The following is an 18,153-nucleotide window of genomic DNA, read 5'->3' on the forward strand; positions in this document are numbered from 1 at the left end:
AGACATTTCCAAAGGTTTTAGGGGAAAACAGAACATACTATAACAAAAGGAAATGTCACATGCCTATCTGGGGAATAAACCAGCATTGAAAGCACACATTTAAACAAAAGTCATGGTCAAACAATAGAAAAGTAAAGTAAATTAGGCCACGAGGGTGAGGAGGCTGAGGAAGAAGAACTGATTGTGCTCAGACGTTTAGCCTCAGCAAGAGTGACATACCCATCTCTACTAAAAATAGAAAAGAATTAGTCAAGGCATGGCAGTAAGTGGAATCTGTAGTCCCAGCTATTTGAGAGGGTGAGGCAGGAGGATTGCTTGAACTTAGGAGTTTGAGATTGCAGTGAGCTATGATAACATGACTATACCTTGTCTCAAAAAAAAAAAAAAAAAAAGTAAACCTAAAAGCAAGCAGAAAGAATATGGTACAGGTAAGAGCAGAAATCAATAACATTAAAAACAGAAAAATAATACAGGGTGGTGCCTGTGGCTCAGTGGGTAGGGTGCCAGCCCCATATACCAAGGGTGGCAGGTTCAAACCCAGCCCCGGCCAAAGTGCAACAAAAAAATAGCCGGACGTTGTGGTGGGCGCCTGTAGTCCCAACTACTTGGGAGGCTGAGGCAAGAGAATCGTCTGGGCAGCACCTGTGGCTCAAAGGAGTAGGGCACCAGCCCCATATGCCAGACGTGGCAGGTTCAAGCCCAGCCCCGGCCAAAAAAAAAAAAAAACTCCAAAAAAAAAGAGAATCGCCTAACCTAGGAGCTGGAGGTTGCTGTGAGCTGTGTGACATCCCGGCACTCTACGGAAAGCAATAAAGTGAGACTCTGTCTCTACAAAAAAAAAAAAAAAGAAAAATAATACAGAAAATCAAAGAAGCCAAAGCTGGTCTTTAGAAATGTCAATAAAACTGATGATCTATATAGATTGATCAAGAAAAAATAAACAATAAACAGACAGGATACAAATTAATATCCGTAATCAGAGAGAGGACATCACTACATATCTTCAAGACATTAACAGGATAATATGGAAATATTATGAACAGCTTTAGGCCAATGAAGGTGATTACTTAGATGAAATGGATAAACTTCTTAAAAGACTCAAACTACCAAAGCTCACTAGAACAAAAAAAGAACATAAATAGTCTTTATCTACTAAAGAAATTGAATTTGTAGTTAGAAACCTTCCTACGAAACCTTCCAGGCCCAGATGGCAGCAGTAGAGAATTCTACCAAACATCTAAAGAAATGATACTAAATCTACACAAACTCAAACTCTGCCAGAAAACAAGAGGAAAGAACAATTACCCTGGTATCAAAACCAATGTCATCAGAAGAGAACAAAACTCCAGAACCATAGCCCTCAGGATCATCCTTAACAAAATATTAACAAAATGAATCCATCAATAGTTCCAAAAAACAATAAATCATGATCAAGTGGAATTTATCTCAGGACTGCAAGGTTGATTCAACATTGGCAAGTCAATCAGTATAAGTTACTATATCAGCAAACAAAAAAAAAAGGGCGGCGCCTGTGGCTCAGTGAGCAGGGCGTCGGCCCCATATGCCGAGGGTGGCGCGTTCAAACCCGGCCCCGGCCAAACTGCAACAAAAAATAGCCGGGCGTTGTGGCGGGCGCCTGTAGTCCCAGCTACTCGGGAGGCTGAGGCAGGAGAATCGCCTAAGCCCAGGAGTTGGAGGTTGCTGTGAGCTGAGTGACGCCACAGCACTCTACCGAGGGCAATAAAGTGAAACTCTGTCTCTACAAAAAAAAAAAAAAAAAAAAAGAAGCTTGTTTAACTTTGTTAACACCTGCAGTTCTTGGAAGTATCTGACTACAGATTACATCTTGGGAAGCATTTGTCTGTATCCTCACCCAGCTAATGATAGCCTAAACATATCGTTACTATAATGCTTTGGCCTTAACAGGACAGTTTAGGAGATCTGTCCTAGCTCTTCAGGTCATCCAATAATCTATTGAGTACAGAGTATAATGCTACTTAGTACATACTTCCGTGCCTGGAACTGATCTGGATGTTGAGATTAGAGCAGTAAATAGTCAAACATCTCATGTATAGCCTAGTTTGACTATAGACAAATTTATAATTTTTTTTTTTTTTTTTTTGTAGAGACAGAGTCTCACTGTACCGCCCTCGGGTAGAGTGCCGTGGCGTCACACGGCTCACAGCAACCTCTAACTCTTGGGCTTACGCGATTCTCTTGCCTCAGCCTCCCGAGCAGCTGGGACTACAGGCGCCCACCACAACGCCCGGCTATTTTTTTGTTACAGTTCGGCAGGAGCTGGGTTTGAATCTGCCACCCTCGGCATATGGGGTCAGCGCTCTACTCACTGAGTCACAGGCGCCACCCGACAAATTTATAATTTTAATTAAAATTCCTCATCACCTTTTTTTTGATCTTTTTATTTAACCTTACAATTTCCTTCAGACTCCTATAATATAAAACCTTGTATGTTCCTAATTAATCACCCTGCCTGAAGAAAGACTTGCCTCCAAGGTCTAAGTCTTCCCTTGAGAAGGAAGCTTTCCCCACAACATGTTCATGAAAAAGCATTCATTACAAATAATGAAGATTTCACCAGCCAGTGTATTTATACAGTGCTCATGCTGTGGCAATCAGGAGGATTTTATAGTTCTTCACTTTTCCTGCAGCAAAGCCAAACTTTTATACTTTGGTGAGCCATTTTCCTGGACAAATCTCTAAAGCAAGTCCCTTAAGATCATCACTCAAGGCCTGGAAATAACAACTGGAGGAAAGAACCTTTTTAAGAATCATGAGTTAATATAAGTAAAGGAGGTAGGTGGACTAAATTTCCGACCAGTCAATACAAGTTGTTCTGGTCCTTGGATGACTTCATGTCTATTTCACTCTAACTTTGGAAGACTTCATCAGTCTACTTGAGTAAAATGAGAAGTACCTTAAACAGCTTTAGGAAACGAAAATCTGCTCTCTCAATAATTGATGTTTTTTGTACCATCTTACAAGACGAAAAGCAAATCCAGTAAAAAGCTTGCACTAATAACTAGTGAGAGTTGGAAGAGAACTTTTAGTTATTTGAACCTTCTATTCTACACAGCATTCTTGACTTAACAGTTAACCATTTGGGCCCATGTTCTTGTAAGGCCACCTATCCCACTAGAGTACAATTTTTGTTCTCAGATTTTTGTTTTAGTCAACTTAAATCTGTTTCGTGTAACATTCATTAAACATTATTCTGCCCACTAGAATACCTAAGAATACCCACTGGAAGTCTCATCATTTTTTTTTCACATTTGCCCCCTGAGAAATACGATCATGCTTCTCTTTTCCAGGCTAAGCACCCTATTTCCTTCAATCACTCTTGAGTCAACACAGGTTCTGAAGCTTATACAAGGCTTACAGCCCACCTTTGAATACATTGTAGTTTGTCATTATCCTTCATAACAGGATTACTTTCTGGCTTACTGACAATATGGAAAGTACTTATTCTATGGCAAATGGTTGAATTGGTAAATGTCCTTATCTTATATTGCTAGGTAAAGATGACAAAGGCCCGGAATGGTGGCTGATGCCTGTAATCCTAACACTCTAGGAGGCTAATGCAGGAGGACTGCTTAAGCTTAGGAGTTCAAGACCAGCCAGAGAAAGAGAAAGACCCAGTCTCTACTAAAAATGGAAAAATTAGCCAGGCGTCATAACATTTCTATAGTCCCAGCTACTCGGGAGGATAAGGCAGGAGGACTCCTTGAGCCCAGGAGTTTGAAGTTGCAGTTAGCTATGATGATGCCACTGCACTCTACCCATTGCGTGCCCCTTGGTCACAAGGGAACTAAGAAAAATCAGAGGCTAACTTAAGTTAAAAGAGTGAAGGAATTTTCCTGATGATTTAGTAATCCTCCAAATGGTAGTCAATTATCCCTCTGGAATCATAAAAAGCAAACTAGACAAAGCATATGGTAGCAACCAAGTGGAACCAATCATGAAGAAATGAATAAAACAAATTTTTCTCTTTTCTTCCTGCTCTTATTTCCCTCTTCTTTTAATTTCTTATTTTCAAACAAAACACATATTTTAAGTTTTAAGTCCAAATGCCATAATCACAACCTTTTCTTTTTAAATAGGGGGAAAGATTCTGGTTAATTAATTAATTACATTACCAAATATCAACAATTATCAAGTGTCAATGAATTAACACATAAAAATTATAACTTTCGACCCTCAATGAATCCCCAACAATAAAAAAAAAAAAAAATTATAACTTTCAGGCCGCACCTGTGGCTCAGTGAGTAGGGGGCTGGCCCCATATACCAAGGGTGGTGGGTTCAAATCTGGCCCCGGCCAAACTGCAACAAAAAAATAGCCAGGAATTGTGGCAGGAGCCTGTAGTCCCAGCTACTTGGAAGGCTGAGGCAAGAGAATCGCCTAAGCCTAGGAACTGGAGATTGCCATAAGCTGTGTGACGCCACGGCTCTCTACCGAGGGTGATAAAGTGAAACTCTGTCTCTACAAACAAACAAACAAACAACAACAACAACAAAAAAAATATATATATATAAAACTTTCATGAACATAAATAATATTTCTTTGGCGATTAAGAAGGCATGTCTTGGCCGGACACCATGGCTCATGCCTGTAATCCCAGCACTTGGGAGGCTGAGGCAGATGGACTGCCTGAGCTCACAGGTTCAAGACCAGCCTGAACCAGAGTGAGACCCCTGTCTCTAAAAAATAGCCAGGCATTGTAGTGGGTGCCTGTAGTCCCAGCTACTTGGGAGGCTGAGGCAAGAGGATCACCTAAACCCAAGAATTTGAGGTTGCTGTCAGCTAAGACGCCATAGCATTCTACCAAGGATGACCAAGTAAGACTCTGTCTCAAAAAAAAAAAAAAAGGCATGTCTTAACCTTAAAGTCTCAAGAACATCATTATTACTTAGTATTCTTTCTATACTTTTCAAAGCCCCTTAAAAACAAAATGCTTGTGGAATTGCTGTTCACTTTTCAGAATTCATGTAGAACATTATAGAGAAAAGCCTGTATTTGTTGCAGTAAGAAGGGTTAAAAAGGGAATCAGACATCACAAAAGAAAAACACACACACACAAATATAAGTCCATATTAAAATGGAAATTCTAATTTGAATTTAACTTCCTTACTTGGTCATTTTGAGCAAAGCATGATATTTTCTAGAAAACCCTCCCTACTGCTTTGTCATTGGCTTGCTTTGATTTACAACTTATAACTGATTGGACTTACCCATATTCTAGAAATCCTGAAAGGCATTAAAAGGCACTTTTGCCATAGTGATAGAGAAAAAAATGGCAGTACAACCGGAGTATCCCCATCGGAAACACATGGAACAGAAGAGTTTGGGTTTTGGATTTTCTCAGATTTTGGAATATTTGCATTATACAGGTTGAGCAACCCAAATCCAAAAACCTGAGATCCAAAATGCTTCAATGAGTATTTACTTTGAACTTATGTTGGCAGTCAAAACCTTTCAGATTTTGAAGCATTTAGGATTTTAGATTTTCAGATTTGGGATGCTCAATCCAAATCTAGAAGATAAGTAAGCTGGGAACTACAGCCCTGCTAATACTTTGTTTCATTAATTGATTGGAGGTATTGTTATAAAAGCCCAAGTAATGATATAACAGATAAGATGCACACATGCTAGGCCAAGAGTTGATTAGGAATGACACGAGTAACAAATATCCCACCATAATAAGAATTACAATATATTGTGGGTTTAATTAGTTAATAAAAAGAAAATTAGTAAAATTTTAGTGAATATCACTTATAAATTCGGATTCATCAGAGAGTAATGCTTCCTTAAGAAGGCTGCCTATTAGAACATTTGATCCATCTGGCCGCCCAGAAGTCATTTATATGGCATACCACGTAGCAAGGGCCAGGAAAGCCCAGCTTTATTGCCTTGCCTGCTACTGTGTGATATTTCCAAGGAATAAGTTGAGGAACTATTTCAGCCACACATGCTGTATACATCTAACTTGGAAGCAGCAGGGGGAGGACAAGATATTTTGAAGAAGTTCTCAAAATAATGTATGAATTTCATAAAAAAGTAAAACAGAAGCTTTTAAAATCTTCTGTGAGGAGCAGAAAGCACAAAGCCCAAAAGGAAAACTTCGAAGAACTTAAAGGACTTACCCATTTACTGTATTTCAAAGGTCCTGTGAATCCCATGGCTTCTATTATCTTTGTGAGGGCACCAACCTTCTCCTCAACAGGCTGTAGTGAATCCTTGGTAGTAGAAAGCTAATTAACCAAAGAGAAAGAAACCAAAATTATTTCTAAAATTTTTTTTAAAATAGAATGCTTTTGTTCCTCATTAGGTCTGAGGGCGATTTTATTGCTTATATATTTTTCTTTCACCAAGAATTTTTAATTTTCATTTTTTAAAGCATTTTATCAAACTCAGTAAAAACACATTTTGTTCTGGGAAGCTGAGGTGGGTAAATCGCCTGAGCTCACGAGTTCAAGACCAGCCTGAGCAAGAGCCTATCTCTACTAAAAAGAGAAAAACTCGCTGCTCATTGTGGCAAACACCTGTAGTCTCCTCAGCTACTCAGGAGGCTGACACAAGAGGATAATTTGAGCCCAAGAGTTTGAACCCTAAGGCAAACGAGTGAGACTATGTCTCAAAAAGACACACACATACACAAAAACAAAAACATATTTGGAAATGTACTAACAATAGATGTCTTAGAAATTTCAGAGCACAATATACCCACCTCACTGACCATATGTCTATGAACCCTTAACTAGGAAATGATAGATTTGAGAGATATTAAAAGTTCTACCAAAAAAGAGTATTCTTTTTTCTTCTTTTCTTTCTTTCTTTTTTTTTTTTTTTTTGAGACAGGTCCTCACTCTGTTCCCCAGGCTAGAGTGCCGTGGCATCATCATAGCTCACAGCAACCTCAACTCCTGGGCTCAGGGGATCCTACTGCCTCACCCTCCCAAGTAGCTGGAACTACGGGTGCCCACCACCATGCCCATTTTTCTATTTTTGGTAGAGACAGGGGCTCACTCTTGCTCAGGCTGGTCTTGAACTCCTGAGTTCAAGCAATCCTCCCACCTTGGGCTCCCAGAGTGCTAGGATTTTTTTTTTTTTTTTTTATAGAGACAGAGTTTCACTTTATTGCCCACGGTAGAGTGCTGTGGTGTCACACAGCTCACAGCAACTTCCAACTCCTAGGCTTAGGCGATTCCCTTGCCTCAGCCTCCCAAGTAGCTGGGACTACAGGTGCCCGCCACAAGGCCCGGCAATTTTTTTGTTGTTGCAGTTTGGCCAGGACCAGGTTTGTACCCGTCACCCTTGGTATATGGGGCCAGTGCCCTACTCAATGAGCCATAGGCACTGCCCAGAGTGCTAGGATTATAGGCATGAGCCACCACACTTGGCCTAAAAAGACTACTCTTAAAAAGAATCTTGACGGGCGGCGCCTGTGGCTCAGTGAGTAGGGCGCCAGCCCCATATGCCGAGGGTGGCGGGTTCAAACCCAGCCCCGGCCAAACTGCAACCAAAAAATAGCCGGGCGTTGTGGCGGGCGCCTGTAGTCCCAGCTGCTCGGGAGGCTGAGGCAAGAGAATCGCGTAAGCCCAAGAGTTAAGAGGTTGCTGTGAGCCGTGTGACGCCACGGCACTCTACCCGAGGGCGGTACAGTGAGACTCTGTCTCTACAAAAAAAAAAAAAAAGAAGAATCTTGACTCCGCGCGGCACCTGCGGCTTAGTAAGTAGGGCACCGGCCCATATACCGAGGGTGGCAGGTTCAAACCCAGCCCCAGCCAAGCTGTAAAAAAAAAAAAAAAAATAGCCGGGCGTTGTGGCGGGCACCTGTGGTCCCAGCTACTCGGGAGGCTGAGGCAGGAGAATCACCTAAGCCCAAGAGCTGGAGGTTGCTGTGAGCTGTGTCACCACAGCACTCTACCGAGGGCAACAAAGTAAGACTGTCTCTAAAAAAAAAATAAAAAAAGGAATCTTGACTCCATCTCCTGAAGAACAATTCTGAGAAGTGGAACATTCTATGTTTATTGATATAACAACAAAAAGAAAGAAACATAATATCTGACCAGTCATAAGTCATTCAAAACCACAATCAACCACAAACTCTCCTACTCTTTTTTTAGACAGAGTCTCACTTTGTCACCCTCGGTAGAGTGCCGTGGCACCACAGCAACCTCCAGCTCTTGGGCTTTGGCGATTCTCTTGCCTCAGCCTCCCAAGGCAAGCAGAAGGATTGCTTGCAGCTGGGATTACAGCAGAAGTCCTCAAAGCCCGCAGAGGACATTTATCTGGCCCACGGGGTGTTTTTGCCACAGCTGCCTGTCCTGCTTAGTAGCTGACTTGTCCCGGGCCGCAGTGTGCATGTGTGGAATGTGTGCCAACTCTCCAACTCTGTTCCTTCTGTCTTTCCCCACCGGGTGTTATTTCCATCCTGCTTAGCAACCCATTGTCTGGGCCACAGTGCGCATATGTGGAATGTGCCCCACACTCTCCAATTCCCCTCCTACTCTCCAACTCTGCTCCTTCTCTCCGTCTCTCCCCACCCCTCCTTCTCTCTGTCTCTCAACTCCTCATCTCAGTCTCTGGTGTAATCGGAGGAGTCTCCAGGTTGCCTGCACAGAGCCTGCTGCTGCCTAAGGACCGAGGTAAGAACAAGTTAGGATTTTTTTTTGAAGTTAGGAGGTCTTTTTTTTCTTGCAGGTAGGGGGCACCTTTTTTTTGAAGTTAGAAGAGCCGTTTTTTTGAAGTTAGGAAAGCCTTTTTTTTAAGTTGGTTAGTTGGTTGGGGGTAGTTTCTAGGGGGGTTGCATCACAGTGATAACGCAAATAGCACTCAGGGCTAATGCAAATTGTCAGTGCTCAGAGGTAATGTAAATGGTCAGAGCTCAGAGGTAATGCAAATAGTCAGTGCCCAGTGGTTATGATAATTGTAAGTGTTCAGTGTTAATGCAAACTGTTAGCGCTCAGTATTAATGCAAATGGTCAGTGTTAATACAAATGGTCAGTGCTCAGTGATCGCATGGGGGCCCCAAACTGGTAATCTGCCTAGGGCCCCATGGGAACTTAATCCGGCTCTGCAGACAGCCAAGGAGTAGGAAACCCAATTTAATTGCCAGTAAGTGCATTTATATTCTGATTGCTATTCAGTTGTGTATGATGTTGTATGTTGTGTGCTGTGTAAGCCCCGGTTCACACTGTTGTGATCTCTGAGCAGTGCGAGTTCAGCCATACAAGCATATGGCTTCTCTGACCAAAGAAGAAGACCAAAGAGTCTTTGGCCCCCGTTGGCGGGCCGTGGTTTGAGGACCCTTGCTGTAATCCCAGCTACAAGCAATCCTTCCCCTTGCCTTGGGAGGCTGAGGCAAGAGAATCACCTAAGCCCAAAAGCTGGAGGTTGCTGTGGTGCCACAGCACTCTACCGAGGGTGACAAAGTGAGAACTGTCTAAAAAAAAAAAAAAGAGTAGGAGAGTTTGTGGTTGATTGTGGCTTCTCTGACCAAAGAGTTGTATGGCTGAACTTGCATTAGATTTGGAAGAAAAAAGGCATACATGCCTTCTTTTTTCCTGCAGTGGAATCTGATCGCATGGGTCTTCTCACCCATACAATCACATTTCTCTGCGAGTTCACAGATTGCAGTGCAGTTCGCACAGGGTAGTGTGAACTGGAAAGGTGGTGGAGGAACTGGCTCTGTAATTGTGCAAATTACAAAGTGAGACAAAGTGAGAACTGTCTAAAAAAAAGAAAAGAGTAGGAGAGTTTGTGGTTGATTGTGGCTTCTCTGACCAAAGAGTTGTATGGCTGAACTCGTATTAGATTTGGAAGAAAAAAGGCATACATGCCTTCTTTTTTCCTGCAGTGGAATCTGATCGCATGGGTCTTCTCACTCATATGATCACATTTCTGTGCGAGTTCACAGATTGCAGTGCAGTTCGCACAGGGTAGTGTGAACTGGAAAGGTGGTGGAGGAACTGGCTCTGTAATTGTGCCTGTTCCTGCACCACACCAGTGTGAGCCTGAGGTAAAAGCGGAGTTCCACCATATGGGCACTGGCAAGGCTGAAATGATGTGGACTGGCAAGGCTGCATTGATGGACACTGATCAGATTGCATTGATGGACACTGATCAGACTGCATTGATGGGCAGTGCAGTCTATATGTCTCTGTGTGGGCAAAGTTATTGCTGGTATATTGGTTTTGGAGCGCTGTATATATATATATTGGTATTTTACTAATAGCAATTTGGAATCCCTAGGAAACAATGATATCAAGAAAGAAAAATTGACTCGGAGTGTAGGATATTCAAAGAACAGTGGACTTATCATTACTTTTTCATGCAGTACAGGGAAAGAGCTGTGTGTCTGATATGCCAGAATATAGCATCTATATTCAAAGAATACAATTTGCATCAACATTATCAAACTCAACATAAAGATAAATATGATAGTTTGGTCAGAGAAGTGAGAAAAGATAAAATATTAAAACTGAAATATACATTGACAACTCAGCAAAATACTTTTGTGAAGCAGAAACAGCTAAATACTTCATCACTGTGAGCAAGTTTACAAGTTGCCAAGATAATAGCGTGCAGCAGTAGACCATTCGTGGAGGGAGAATTTGTTAAAGAATGCCTTCTTTCTGTTGCCAAAGAGATGTGTCCAGAGAAGGCCGATTTATTTAGTACAGTGAGTCTTTCAGGACCCTCAATTACATGAAAGATTGAAGAAATGGGAGACAATTTGCATCAGCATTTGCAAAACTCCGCAAAAATCCTTTCCTATTTTTCCTTGGCACTTGATGAAAGTAATGATGTTCGTGATTCTGCACAACTTCTAATTTTTATTCGTGGTATGAACGACTATTTCGAAGTCACAGAAGAGCTTGCTGCACTGCAAAGCATCAAAGGAACAACTACAGGAGAGGATATTTATGAAAAGGTTTGCCAAACTGTGAATAGTTTGGAGCTGGACTGGGCAAAACTAGCCAGTGTGACAACTGATGGTGCTCCTAGCAGGTGGGGTCTAAGAAAGGAGTGATTGCTCACATTAACCAAGAGATAGACAAACATAAACCATTCTCATCCAATAGCCATACACTGCCTCATCCACCAACAAGCGCTGAAGTGGGACTCTGTTATGAAAACTGTGGTATCCTGTGTTAACTTCATTAGAGATAATACACTAAACCACAGACAATTTCAGGAATTTCTGTCTGAGCTAAATGTTGCCTGTGAAGATGTTCTGTACCACACAGAAGTCCATTGGCTGAGTGGAGGGAGAATTTTGAAACATTTCTATGACCTACTTCCACAGATTACAGTTTTTCTGCTTTCAAAAAACAAGTACCAGAGCTCAATGATGCAGAATGGAAATGGCACCTGGGCCTTTCTGATAGCTGTAACAGAGCTACTCAACAATTTCAATGCGCAACTTCAAGGAAAGGGGAAGCTCATCTGTGATATGCAATCACATGTGAAAGCATTTGAAGTAAAATTAGGCCTCCTCATCAAACAAGTGAAAGAGGAAAATTTCTGCCATCTCCCCACAACTCAAAATCTGTTAGTGGAAAATCCATTGGTTGCATTCCCAAATAAAACATGTGTGGATTCACTGGAAAAGTTGCAAAAGGAGTACCAATTTAGATTTAAAGAGCTTCATCTCCATGAACAGGACATATAGCTCTTCAGTAACCCATTTTCTATTGACATTGAAAATGTGGGTACGATTTACCAAATGGAACTGGCTGAGCTGCAGAATTGTGACTCTCTGAAAGACACATTCAAGTCAAACAGCCTTCCTAATTTCTATGCATCTCTCCCCTCTGAGACATATTCTAATCTCAGGAACCACTCGCTCAAAATGGCAACCATCTTTGGCAGCACTTACATCTGTGAACAGACTTTTTCCAGAATGAAACATCTGAAATCTCCAACCAGATCTAGACTAACTGATGCACACTTGCATCACTTTTCACGACTAGCAGTGACAAATATAGAACCAAACATTGACCATCTCATTAGCCAAAACAGGCCCATAGTTCCCATTGAAATACTAGTAAGTTTGTTGATTTAACTTTACTTGTTCTTCATTTTAAATATTGTATTTATTCCCATTTTGTTTTTTTTACTTCAAAATAAGATATGTGCAGTGTGCATAGGAATTTGTTCATAATTTTTTTTTTAAACTATCGTCTGGCCCTCCAACGGTCTGAGGGACAGTGAACTGGACCCCTTTTAAAAAGTTTAAGGACCCCTGGATTACAGGCACCCGCTACAACACTCAGCTATTTTTTTGTTGCAGTTTGGCTGGGGCCGGGTTCGAACCCACCACCCTCAGTACATGGGGCCAGCGCCCTACTCAGTGAGCCACATGCGACACCCTCTGCTACTCTTCAGTACAGGTTTAACAAATTTTATTAATTACTACAGAAAATAGGAGTCATGCAGTTTGCAAACAAATTCCAAGGAAAACCTATTCTAATCTAAGCCTCTCCAAATGAAGGCAGGCTATCTAAGCAATAAGAAATTCTCTAAAAGGGCAGCGCCTGTGGCTCAGTGTGAAAATAGCCGGGCGTTGTGGCGGGCGCCTGTAGTCCCAGCTACTTGGGAGGCTGAGGCAAGAGAATTGCTTAAGCCCAGGAGTTGGAGGTTGCTGTGAGCTGTGTGATGCCACGGCACTCTACCGAGGGCGATAAAGTGAGACTCTGTCTCTACAAAAAAAAAATAATAATTAAAAATAATAATAATAATAAATAAATAAAAAAGAAATTCTCTAAAAGTTAAATATTACTATATTTTAACATGTAAAAAATCTATTAAGACTTTTTCCTCTTAAATGTTTTCTAGGCAAGACAATACAATGGAATACACACAGGACATAGGCTCAGACAGGACATAGGCTCTGAAAGCTTAGTTTAAATATTCATTGCTCTGTCACTTACCATCTTTGTGACCTTGGGCAAGTCACTTCACCTCCTGGAGCCTCACCCTCTACATTGAACAAAACTCTTTGCCTTACCTTGCTAACAATTTTATTCAGCTCCAAAAAATAACACCTATGTGAGAGGACTCTATAAACATAAAGGTGCTAATAATTCTCACCTTATTTGTGGTGCGATATTTCCTACTCGGCTGTATGTCTATTCTAGGAATCTGTTCTGATCCCTCACAGGCTTGGGATTGGCTCATCTGGGGCCACTGAGGAATAAAAACACAGATGTAAGCAACATTAAGCATTCACTTAGAAGGTTAATCTAAGCAGAGCTGCTTTAAAGTAAAGACTAAAGTATAGGATCTTTCCAACCTTATTAAGCCCAATTCCTAGAGATCTGATCACCAAAGGAACCCAAGATTATTAGCACCTCAAATGTTGGTATCTGATAAATGCTCAATGAATACTTGAAGAATAAAAGAATTTGGTCCTGGAAACTTAGAACTAAATCAAACCAACTCTTGGCAGCAGAATTGTGATAAATACCTATTTAAACATGGGCAACAGAAAAAAAACAAAGACTCATCACTCAATTTTAAGTTTAAAACTTGCTTCTGCTGGCTCAGTGCCTATGGCTCAAACGGCTAAGGTGCCAGCCACATACACCTGAGCTGGCAGGTTCGAATCCAGCCCGGGCCACCAAAAAACAATGCCAGCTGCAACCAAAAACTAGCTGGGTGTTATGGAGGGCACCTGTAATCCCAGCTACTTGGGAGGCTGAGGCAAGAGAATCACTTGAGCTCAGGAGCTGGAGGTTGCTGTGAGCTGTGATGCCACAGCACTCTACCCAGGGCAACAGCTTGAGGGTCTGTCTCAAAAAAAAAAAAAAAACTTGCTTCTACCATCTAGAAGCTTGATGGCCATGGACAACTTACTAAACTTCAGTTGTAGGGAGGATTAAAAAAGATAATGTATGTAATATGCCTTTCACAAAATACATTCTCAATATTCAATCATCAATGTCATCATTATCAACATTATTGTCGTTCAGATCGCAATTATCTTCCTTGTTTATGCTCACATTGCATTTGAAAGCAATTTGGCTATATTTAGCATTATTTATAATTATTATGTGTCAGATACTATGCTAACTGCCCTACATCTATTTCCTTACTTAATCTTCACCACAACTGTATTAGGTTAGTATTATTATAATCAAGAATAATACACATGGCCGGGCATGGTGGCTCACGCCTGTAATACTAGCACTCTGGAAGGCTAAGGCAGGTGGATTACTTGAGTTCAAGACCTGCCTGAGCAAGAACAAGACTTTGTCTCTACTAAAAAAATAAAATAAAATAAAAAAGCTGAGGCAAGAGTACTGCTTGAGCCCAAGAGTTGGAGGTTGCTGTGAGCTATGATGCATGCATGCTATGGCACTCTACCCAGGGCAACAGCTTGAGATTCTGTCTACAAAATAATAATAATAATAATATACAGTTTTAAAAACAAATTCCTAAAGAGAAAAACTACAAGCAGAAGATCCTCACTGTACAATTACTCACAAGAGTGAAAACTGGAAGGGGAGAAAGTCCATTAAAGAAATATTTAGGCTTGGTGCCTGTGGCTCAGAGGCTAAGGTGCTGGCCACATACACCAGAGCTGGCATGGTTTGTATCCAGCCCCGGCCTGCCAAACCACAATGACAACCAAAAAATAGCCAGGTGTTGTGGCGGCGCCTGTAGTCCCAGCTACTTGGGAGGCTGAGGCAAGAGAATCACTTAAGCCCAAGAGTTTGAGGTTGCTGTGAGCTGTGATGCCACAGCACTCTACCAAGGGCAACATGAGACTCTGTTTCAAAAGAAAAAAATATATATATATATATTTAATTTGGAGAGAAAGACGGAGAGAGGTTAAAAAAAGGAAGGAAGGAAAGAAGAAAAGAGGAAGGAAGGGAAGGAAGGAGGGAAGAAAGGAGTGAAAGCATAGTCATTTAATGGAAAATCAGATAACCACTAAGATTTTTTTTTAATAAACTAATTTTTAGAGCAGTTTTAGATTCATAGCAAAATTGAGCATTAAGGGCAGAGTTCCCACATGCCTGCCTCCCCCACTAGCAAATCCCAGACCAGAGCAGAACATTTGTTATAGTGAACCTACATTGACACATCATTATCACCCAGAGTTCATGTTTTACATTAAAGATTTTTTAACATAAAAAAAATGCTTGTAATATGCATAAAATTATAGGTAAAAACATGAACGCACATGGGCAAGTCTAAAAAAGGAACACACAAGAAATCAAAAATCCATTTTGTTAAGTTAGAGTTATGGATAAGTTTAAGAATCTAGTTTCCAAATTCTCAGTAATGGGGCGGTGCCTGTGGCTCAGTGAGTAGGGTGCCAGCCCCATATACCGAGGGTGGCGGGTTCAAACCCAGCCCCGGCCAAACTGCAACCAAAAAATAGCTGGGCATTGTGGCGGGCGCCTGTAGTCCCAGCTGCTCGGGAGGCTGAGGCAAGAGAATCACGTAAGCCCAAGAGCTGGAGGTTGCTGTGAGCTGTGTGACGCCACGGCACTCTACCGAGGGCGGTACAATGAGACTCTGTCTCTACAAAAAAAAAAAAAAAAAAAACAAATTCTCAGTAATGTTATATTGCTTTTACAATAAAAAGGGGTGGGAGGGAGTAGGGACAAGGTTAATCCTTCAATTCTGCTTTATTAAAAGAGGAAACAAACACACAGAATGAAAATAATTTTTTTTTTAGTCCCAATGAAGAAAAAATAGAATTTCTAATTGTGGAAGATTACCATTTATTTTTCTTTCCAAACAAGGATATTAAAAGATTAGTCAGGATTCTTCTGGTCAGTCTCAAGGACACTTATGCCTTAATTCATAAGTATCAAGTAGGCTTTGTAAAACACAGACTAAACACAGAACACCTCCCATTACACACATACATCAATGTAATGGTTGATCTGGAACACAAAGCACTTAAAACTTGTTCAAGGAATATAACCAATAGCAGTTTCAATAAGCTGTGCTATGGGCTGAGTCCTCTTCTGTCAGGTTATATGATATTTCTGTCCCCATAGCTCCAGGAATAACTAAATGGATTCTTTCTGTGCTTGTCCCACCACCTGAGGTATTTCCATCTTTACTTTATACACAAGTTAACATTTCACATTATGTTGAACTACTGAAGCACATATGCATTTAGTACTAAGTAAGGACAATATTTACTTTCCCTACACCTACACATATGTACAGACATTTAAATCTCTTTTGTACTCGCCACTCTTGCCCTTACCTCCTCAAAAAGATTGACTTGACTCTTAAGGACCTCAATGTTTCCTTTGTTAAAAGTGAAAAGATACAATAAATAACTTTTTGTAAAAGAGAAAAAGAAATGCTTTGAAATAAATGTCATTTTGGCTCGGCCCATGGCTCAGTGAGTAGGGCCCTGGCCACATACACCGAAGGTGGCAGGTTCCAGGACAGCTAGACAACAGTGACAACTGCAACCAAAAAATGGCCGGGATTGTGGCCGGCACCTGTAGTCCCAGCTGCTCAGGAGCTGAGTCAAGAGAATGACTTAAGCCCAAGAGTCTGAGGTTGCTGTGAGCTGTGACGTTACAGCACTCTTAACCAAGGGCAACACAGTGAGACTCTGTCTCAAAAAAAAAAAGAAAGAAATGTCATTTTTTTCAAAGAAGCCTTCTCTAACCACCTTATCTACAAATAAGTTCTTACCATCCTATTATTGTCAGTCTAGTAGCAGCCTGTTCATTTCTTCATGGTATTCATTGTAATGTACAATTTTATCTTTATTTATTTATGTACTTGCTTATTTTCTAACACCACTACCAAAAAGATACATGAGGGTTAAGAAGTAGGTATATTACCAGAATCAAACACAATGGGAAACACTCAAATATTTGTTGAATGAACAAATCCCACCAATATCACAAATTTTTATTTCTGATATTTCCTTCCTGTCCTTGTCCACTCACATGCCCTACATATATGCTTCATTCATCCAACCAGGATGGATGGAAGGCCCACAGTATGCCAGCCCTTGTGCCACGTTTTGGTATACAAACAGAATCCCTATTCTCAAGGAACTCGTAACATTGTAAAATAAAGAAAGAAGACTTGCGGGCGGCACCTGTGGCTCAGTCGGTAAGGCGCCGGCCCCATATACGGAGGGTGGCGGGTTCAAACCCGGCCCCAGACAAACTGCAACCAAAAAATAGCCGGGCATTGTGGCGGGCGCCTGTAGTCCCAGCTGCCCGGGAGGCTGAGGCAAGAGAATCACTTAAGTCCAGGAGTTGGAGGTTGCTGTGAGCTGTGTGAGGCCACGGCACTCTACCGAGGGCAGTACAGTGAGACTCTGTCTCTACAAAAAAAAAAAAAAAAAGAAAGAAGACTTGCCACATAAGAAACAGAACTAAATCATCACATTTTAAAATCCTGAAAGGTCACCCACCACAAAACAAATAAACCAAAAAATCCCAATGTTAGCAAGTATGTAGAGCAACTACAATTCCCATAAACTCATGGTGGGAGAATAAAATGGTAGAATCACTTCGGAAAAACATTTGACTAAATATATGTGCGTTCATGTCTAAGAAACACCCCAACAGAAAGGTGCACATATGTTCACTAAAAAGCACATATAAGAAAGTGCAATAACAGCATTATTTATAAAAGCTCCAAAGTGGAAACAATAAAAATATTCATTAACAGAAGAATGGTATATTCATATAATTAAATATCATGAACAACTGAGAATAAACTACTACCACAAAGAATATGGGTAAATCTCAAAGTTGAATGAAAGCAGACAAACACAGGAGATCATATACTGCATATTTAAAAGGCAAACTAATCTATGTTCTTCAAACTGAACACTAGTTAATAAAAAAAATAGTAAAGACTAGTTAATCTCAGTAAGTGGGAGTAACTAAAAGGGAATCAAGGAAGCTTCTGTGGTTCTGGTAATGTTCTATTTCTTGATCTGGATGCTGGTTATGTTTACTTTGTAACTTCACTGGGCTGTACATTTATGAACTGTACCCTTTTCTATATTTTTATTGTACTCCAATAAAGAGTACAAAAATGCGTAAAGATGTGGAATAGATAGTGTAAACAGAAATTTAGAAATGGAAAAGAATGGCCAAGTCATTAGAAAAGACTCCATCG

At 40.9% G+C, this 18,153-nt stretch overlaps 1 protein-coding gene across 7 annotated transcripts in view; it reads right to left on the reverse strand.

The window, feature by feature from the left end:
* Positions 1 to 18,153, reverse strand: part of LOC128573898 (ubiquinol-cytochrome-c reductase complex assembly factor 1) — a 123,970-nt gene that overhangs the window by 81,693 nt on the left and 24,124 nt on the right. For 5 of the 7 annotated variants that reach the window (XM_053574416.1, XM_053574417.1, XM_053574419.1 and 2 more), the window contains 2 exons: positions 13,117 to 13,212; positions 6,162 to 6,269 (listed from right to left, as the gene is read on the reverse strand). In XM_053574416.1, the coding sequence (XP_053430391.1) occupies positions 6,162 to 6,269; positions 13,117 to 13,212 (204 nt within the window). The remainder of the gene's footprint in view (positions 1 to 6,161; positions 6,270 to 13,116; positions 13,213 to 18,153) is intronic. The other 2 variants (XM_053574418.1, XM_053574422.1) reach the window with 1 other exon arrangement.

The sequence above is a fragment of the Nycticebus coucang genome, chromosome 21 (assembly GCF_027406575.1).
Source record: "Nycticebus coucang isolate mNycCou1 chromosome 21, mNycCou1.pri, whole genome shotgun sequence".
Lineage (NCBI taxonomy): Eukaryota > Metazoa > Chordata > Mammalia > Primates > Lorisidae > Nycticebus > Nycticebus coucang.